The sequence below is a fragment of the Protomyctophum bolini genome, assembly GCF_963924005.1.
Source record: "Protomyctophum bolini genome assembly, chromosome: 12".
Taxonomy (NCBI): Eukaryota; Metazoa; Chordata; class Actinopteri; order Myctophiformes; family Myctophidae; genus Protomyctophum; species Protomyctophum bolini.
In genome coordinates, this window is record NC_137873.1 from 888,082 (window position 1) to 896,108 (window position 8,027).

An 8,027-nucleotide genomic window follows, 5' to 3' on the forward strand; every position below is an offset into this window, starting at 1 on the left:
GTCTAGAGTTTGAATGGACAGGTATCAGTCAAAAGGGAGAGGAAGAGGAAGGACGGGTGGGGTAAAGATAAACATATGGAATGTCAGAACAGGTCGGCTCCATATATGGAGATCTAAGGGTTTGAGGTTTTTAGGTCAGATGTCGTGTTATGGTGGCCGGCTCCATATAAGCAGATCCAGCTCTTCTCCATGTATGGTTATCCAGGGTTAGATGAGGTCAGTGTATACTCGTGATCCAGATCTTCATGGCCATATATGGTGGTGTGACGTGTCACATGAAGGTGTGAGGCGGGACTGACGGCCATATATGGTGGCGTGACGGATCGGCGCACTGACAAGGTTTTGCAGGTTTTCATAGTAATAAAATAAACGTGTAAACAGAGCTGTGTTCATGTAACACAGCTCTGTTTACACGTTTATTGTATCCCCATTTATATTCAATGTTTATTTGTACATACATATTATTTCATCTTGATTGTTCCACTTTTGCTTTGGCAATGTAAACTCATGTTTCCTCATGCCAATACATGAAGCTACTTTGAATTGATCTTGAATGGTAGAGAGAGGTAGAGACAGAGCACAGAGAGAGGGTGGAGAGAGATAGAGACATAACACAGAGAGAGAGAGAGAGAGGGAGAGAGAGAGAGAGAGAGAGAGAGAGAGAGAGAGAGAGAGAGAGAGAGAGAGAGAGAGAGAGAGAGAGAGAGAGAGGGGGGTAGAGACAGAACACAGAGAGAGGGTGGAGAGAGATAGAGACAGAACACACACAGAGAGAGAGAGAGGTGTGGGGGGGGGGGGGGGTAAAGTGTCTAGTTGTCTAGGTAAAGTGTCTAGTTAGTGAGAGTTGAGGGGGCCCATAGGCTATAGCTACTGTCCAATACTGGAGAGGGTGACAGGCAGAATTCAGTCAGCCTACTGCCGTCAAAATATGACCCCCCCCCCCCCCCTGTCAAAAAACCCTTTGTGTTTGAAATAGACATGCTTTCTAAGGTGTGATTTGGGGCCCTAGACTAGAGATTAATACAAAATCAATATCAACATCTTAATACCAATACTTAGAGGGGGGGGTGACATTATGACAGGCAGTTATACTGCCGGCAAAATATGTTAACAACAGCATGGAAATGTGGACATATTTTTCAATTCGTTTTGCGTCTGCAAGGCTAAATCTCATCAAATCGTGGTCCGTAATACCGTATGCTCTGGCTCAAATGCAGAATAAATCAAATAATGGACCAGCCCTGATATGAAAAAGGTTCAAAACCACTGATGTAGTAGACACAAACACCAGCAGGTGGCGGTATTTAACGCAGCAGAAGGTTCACGTCCTAGTCCAGGACAGCAATCAGTGTTGCCAGGTCTGCTTATTATAAGCAAGTTTGAGCTTGTTTTTCTTCAAAGTGGCTTGTAAATATTGATTTTCAATGGCAGATGCCGAAAAGGGGTTCCCGCCCAAGTAACCCTTTATTTGCGTTTTTCCTTTTTTTTTTGGATTAACCCATTTAGGGTCTGACGTCGAAATAAATAAAAAAACTCACTCTGAAAGAATATATATTCAAAGATTTGCACCACATTTTCATGATTTTCCACAAAAATAGCAGACCTACAAGCTCGTAGCGCGGCACTCTGTGCTGGCAATGAAGGAACCGGGGAAGTCTGTCGTATATATATATATATATCACCCATTCTTGAGATAAGGGACAAAACTTTTTTCAAACTGGATTTTTTTTTCTTTTAAGATACATTCAAATCAAATAGATGTATTTGTAGACACAGGTCTCAACTACCAATCTTGAGAAGGAACAGGTTTTTCGCATAACATTTCTTTCTAAAATGGGACATTTATGCACTTAATACCTGATTCATGTCAACTCCGTCAGACACACTAAAATCCCTTTTAATTGAATTTTATCATTTCAACAATAATATAAAGTCCTCAGTTATCTTATAATGGCTTTCAGTAATCAAGTTAAGTAATACAAATCTTTTAATATTATTTTGTTCCAATATCACACTATTATGAAATATCCAATTTCTCAAAACCGTCATTTCAACCTTTATTTTCAATATTATAACATGAAAACCATGTAAAAAAAAAAAAAAATCATCATTACGTATCATTTCAGTTGGTGTTTCAATACATAAGCACAAAAGATTTGACAGCGAATTTTCTATTTCTTTGGAAATTAACAAAAACATCACGGGACGAACGTCTGACGGAGTTGACGAACATCTGACGGAGTTGACAAGTTTAACTGATTTAGGTTCTAGACCACCTAGGATCTTGATTCTGGTGACTAATCCCACATTTTCAAGGATGAGGAATACAGTGGTACTATTTAGATTTGCCCTGTGAACATGGCAGCCATTTTTCAAAATGGCCGCCAACTTTCTGTTATTTCCCAATAACTCAAGTTCTACACTACCTAGGATCTTGATTCTGGTGACTAATCATACATTTTCAAGGGTGAGGAATACAGTTGTACTATTTAGATTTATCCTGTGACCATGGATGGTAGACATTTAAAAAAATGGTGGACCTGCTATTATTTTACCAATTTACTCAGGGAATATTATCAGAATAATATAAAATCTGTGAATACATTTCTTACCAAGAATTTTCTTCACCAATGTTTGTAAAGGTGTCTACTAACATATCCCACATTGGTTTCTATTTGACCACCCTAGGGGCATGTTTGACAGCTGCTGAAAGTTGGGTACCATCAACAAACAATATAAGGCTAAATGTTTTAAATTTCATTATGCTTTAAGTAGCATGTGGCATGTCAAACTAGGGGCTTTTCATGATTCTGGATCCATTCCAAGCATTAGTTTTGCACAAAAAACACTACGTTGGCTAAAAACGGCCATAGCCATCATCACAGATGTGATGAGGTCAGCACATGTCGGCACATTTGGGCAAGTGGCTATGGCCAAACTAGGGGGTCTATGGCCAAACTAGGGGTCAAACTCCTTGGGCTAAATTCGGTGAGGTGAACAGTGAGCAGTGAACAGTGAGCGAAAGACTGAAGACAGAAGATTTGGCTTCAGGACCATCAGGCAGGATGTGCAGACACTGAAGGCATCAGTGTCTTTCTCTGTGTCCCCAGCATGTCAACCAAAGCAATGTTACCAAATCAAAGGAGCCTTCACCTCATGTCACCTGGGGCTGGGTGAGCAATCGTATCCTGTATCTAAACTCACAACTAAATACAGACACTTGGCCAGACTGCCGTTTGAAAGGGTCAAACCCCTCATCCTGATTGGGGAAGACCACCCCACCTAATCACACCAACCGAACAAGTGAGGTTGGGGCCTCCAGGTGGGCCAGCAGCCATCTGCACAAGACTGGGCTGGACCCTGCAGGAAAGCAATCTCCAGCCAAGACAATGTAAGTTGACTATAACAGAGCCCCAGAACACAGAGCTCAGGAGAAGGATGGAGAAACACTGGCAGGAGGCCACCAAGATACAATGCCCCAGAGACCCAGAGTGTGCCACCACTGGCAATAAGGAGATCAACTGCTGCAGCAAAGATGTCATGAAAGGCAAGTCTCCACCAAAAAAAACCCTGAACCTAATCGGGGTGTCAAGAGACCAAAGTTTCTCCCCCACAGTTCCCTGCAGTGGCCAGTGAAGTCAAACTGTGCATCTGTACCTGAAAGGGGCAAGTCAAAGGCCAGAAAGCCCACCTCCTTTTAATGTCCTGTCAGTAGAAACTCAACCTGCACCTGAAATAAGCCCTTACCTCTCCCAGAGAAAGATCATCCTTGAAAATGTAATGATTAGTCGCCAGAATCAAGATCCTTGGTGGTCTAAAACTTGAGTTATTGGTAAAATAACAGCAGGTTGGTGGTCATTTTGAAAAACAATGGCTGCCATGGTCACAGGACAAATCTAAATAGTACCACTGTATTTCTCATCTTTTAAAATGTATGATTAGTCGCCAAAATCAAGATCCTAGGTGGTCTAAAACTTGAGTTATTGTAAAATAACAGCAGGTGGCGGCCATTTTGAAAAAAAAAAGGCTGCTATGGTCACAGGACAAATCTAAATATTACCAATGTACCCCACATCCTTGAAAATGTATGATTAGTCACCAGAATCAAGATCCTAGGTGGTGTAGAACTTGAGTTATTGTAAAATAACAGCAGGTGGCGGCCATTTTGAAAAATGGCTGCCATGGTCACAGGGAAAGTCTAAATTGTACCACTGTATCCCTCATCCTTGAAAATGAGGTCTTAGTCACCAGAATCAAGATCCTAGGTGGTGTAGAACTTGAGTTATTGTAAAATAACATCAGGTGGCGGCTCTTTTGTAATATGGCTGCCATGGTCACCACGAGACAAATCTGTGATGGCCCCATAGCCAAAAATGTTCCTTAAGGCATGCTCTAACTGTGTGCCAAATTAGAATACTGCCCATTATTCAAAAACAATAATTTTATTGTTTTAGGAACACTTTTGTCAACTCCGTCAGATACACGTCAACTCCGTCAGACACAAAATCTGACGGAGTTGACGTCTGACGGAGTTGACAAAATGGCATTTGTTTTCATCTTAACCCTCTTTAGTACAATGTAGCCATTTTGTTTTTGCTTAATTTTGTTAGCTAAACCTAACCCCTAAACTAAAATAATAAACATTATTTTTGAATTCTTAACAAAGATCATAATAATGTCCTGACGGAGTTGACATGTAAAAGCTGTGACCACATTGTTATCAACATTGTTTGTTTAAAATATCAAACAATTGAATGCTTGTCAGACCAGGTACTCCACTGTTGCAACAAATATAAATGGGACTTGGAAAAGGAGTCTTCAGGCTAAATCTGTCGACAATATTTTCTGATTAATTTAAGACTTTTAAAAAAACCTGACGGAGTTGACGGAGACGTGGGACGAACATTTGATATGAGATATTTAATAGAAAATATGAATTAAAATTAACTGTGTATATTATTTGCTATGTTGTTGACAATCTACTTTAATTTAGTATGTATATTTATGTGATTGTGACAGTATTAGACACTTTTTTGGCAGTTTGAAATTGTGGCCACTTGCTGGGGACAGGCTAAATACAGGCCTTTTTGGGTACAGGGCCTGCTTTTAACTAATTCAGATGGAATATGAAAACAATTATAATGAAATTAAGGGCATAATAATACACAACTGTATTACACTTAACTTTGCAAGTGCTTTTATTTTTATGAATTAATTTATTTTTTACATAAAATAAGGCTCTTATGTGTGGGACATGTTTTTTCCACTTTTGTCCCTCATCTCAAGAATGAGTGATATATATATATATATATAAAAATCAAACAAAACATTATCTTTGTCATTGGCGTTTTTAAAACATTGAACTAAAAACAAACATGAATTATCCCTTCATTGTCAATACATGGCGTTTTTAAAACAAACATTGAACTAAAAACAAACATGAATTATCCCTTTTTAAAACAAACATTATAGGAAGGGATAAAAACAACTATCAAAACAGTTTCTATTACTTCTGGTAAAGCTTGTACTCTCTCTGGATGAATGCATTTTGGTGCCAATAAAGAACATGTTAATTAATGTAGTAGTTAATCCGGTTCCTGGTTTCAGCAGGCCGGTTTCTGTCAGGTGCTACCTGAGGCCTGGACATGAGACCCACTCAGTTTATCATTATCTTAATTTGCAATATTCAGAATACAGTGTTTCCCTGTATAGTTAGGCAAAGTTAGCTTAAGTTGTGGCAAATTAATTTGCAGATATAGATATAGATATACCTTTATAATGGGGAAATGTGGGTGTCAAAAAAGGGGCTTTAAATTATACATTTACAATACATATTAATAATGTATAAAGCCTAAAGGGGCTATTATATTTAGCCCCTCACAATGTTACAGGGACAATAGAGCACACGAGCGGGAAAACATAATACAGAAAACAAAGACGCTTTGTGACAGGATCAGCCAATCATATGCTAGGAGTGACACGCTTCATTTGGATTGGCTCTGTATAAATAGTGGTACGAGAGCGCCATCTTACACATTCTTCACTGCAACTGAACTATTCTCTTGAATACAACCACGATGCCTGAAGTAGCGAAACCAGCGCCCAAGAAGGGCTCCAAGAAGGGTGCCGTCACCAAGACCGCTACGAAGGGCGGCAAGAAGCGCAGAAAGGGCAGGAAGGAGAGCTACGCCATCTACATATACAAGGTCCTGAAGCAGGTCCACCCCGACACCGGTGTCTCTTCCAAGGCCATGGGCATCATGAACTCCTTCGTCAATGACATCTTCGAGCGCATTGCCGGTGAAGCCTCCAAACTGGCTAACTACAACAAGCGCCGCACCATCTCATCCAGGGAGATTCAGACCGCCGTCCGCCTGCTGCTCCCCGGTGAGCTGGCCAAGCACGCCGTGTCTGAAGGCACCAAGGCTGTGACCAAGTACACCAGCTCCAAGTAAACTGTTCTGTCTGCTCTAAACACAACGGTCCTTTTAAGGACCACACATCTTGTCCAAGAAAGAGTTCATTCAAATGCTATAAGCAAATGGCCTTTTCACAGCCTTGTAGTGTAGGCTAAACCAGTTAGTCCAGTTTAGTCTTCTGACGCGGTTCTGAATAACTGCTAATACTGGGCATGTAAAGTGTAATAGTACTGCAGATTAATTCATAAGCCTGTTGCAATTAATTTAATTTATTCTACTACACTAGCAATCATGTAAAATGAACATTATGATCCACAAGTTAAAACGTATATAAAATATACACAATATAACAGCTGCAAGCATGGCACATGATCTAAAAAATATATATATTTCGTCTAATTTCTTCATATCTTGACTTCACTGAAGATCTTATCGAAACACTATAAGCAAATGGCCTTTTCACAGCCTGTCAGCTAAACCAGGTCAGACGTCTGACGCTGAATGATAATACAAGGCTTGTTGTAATTATTATAAGTACCAGGTAATGATTGCTGTAAGTGGTATTTGTGTATGAACAACTTTAAAGAAGCTTGTCAAAATAAGACTTCATTAAAAGGCCAATGTGTGTCAAAACAGCTGCAAGCATGGCACACATGATCTTTAAATAATAAATGTATAATTGTAATCTCTTCACAGCCACAATGTTTAGAGACAATAGGTTCATTTTACTACTACGTATTTAAATAATACTAGATGAATTAACGAGGAAGTTAAATAGCGTAATTGACACTTTTATATAATGTGGAAGATATCAGAAATGACCCTCATATAGAAACAGTGGGTGGCTCTTAAAAGAGCCTTTGTGGGATTTGGTCAGTCGAAATTAAGGTTTATTTCTTGGCGGCTTTCTCGGTCTTCTTGGGCAGCAGAACAGCCTGGATGTTGGGCAGCACACCGCCCTGAGCGATGGTCACTCCACCCAGCAGTTTGTTGAGCTCCTCGTCGTTGCGGACGGCCAGCTGGAGATGACGGGGGATGATACGACTCTTCTTGTTGTCGCGGGCAGCGTTTCCAGCCAACTCCAGGATCTCAGCGGTCAGATACTCGAGGACAGCCGCCAGATAGACCGGGGCGCCGGCACCGACTCTCTGGGCATAGTTGCCTTTACGCAGCAGCCTGTGGACACGACCCACGGGGAACTGGAGCCCGGCACGGGATGAGCGGGTCTTGGCCTTCTGCCTCACCTTTCCTCCGGTTTTGCCTCGACCACTCATTTTGGTTTTGTAGAATAATAAGCACTCGAAGAAATGTGCTGGGGTAGAGGCAGTGTTGCCAACTCTCCAGTAACGGAAGTAGCTAGTGGCTCCTCGAAAAGTCGCTAAAAGTCGCCAGGGGTGGGATATGCGCGCGCGTAGCGCGCGCCGCCCCTAGCGACTTTTTTGCGTCCCTAGCGACTTTTAGGCGCCCCTAGCAACGAAAATATGTAGCCAGCCCAGAAAAACATTTGTCATTTATGTGCACTTAGTTTGTATCATCTCTTCATTTGATAACACATCGTTTAAACTCATTGTAATATTTAAAAAAAACATACCTCAATTCAACTAATGT

The 8,027-nt window shown here is 40.9% G+C and overlaps 2 protein-coding genes across 2 annotated transcripts; one reads left to right on the top strand and one right to left on the bottom strand.

Annotated features, from left to right (window-relative positions):
- Positions 1–6,077: 6,077 nt before the first annotated feature.
- Positions 6,078–6,455, top strand: LOC308324923 (histone H2B 1/2-like; the record flags this gene model as incomplete). Its single annotated transcript, XM_080777268.1, has 1 exon — positions 6,078–6,455. The coding sequence occupies one exon, from the start codon at positions 6,078–6,080 to the stop codon at positions 6,453–6,455; it is 378 nt and encodes a 125-aa protein (XP_080633394.1).
- An 854-nt stretch (positions 6,456–7,309) lies between these two features.
- Positions 7,310–7,693, bottom strand: LOC308324920 (histone H2A-like; the record flags this gene model as incomplete). Its single annotated transcript, XM_080777266.1, has 1 exon — positions 7,310–7,693. The coding sequence occupies one exon, from the start codon at positions 7,691–7,693 to the stop codon at positions 7,310–7,312; it is 384 nt and encodes a 127-aa protein (XP_080633392.1).
- Between the last annotated feature and the right edge of the window lie 334 nt (positions 7,694–8,027).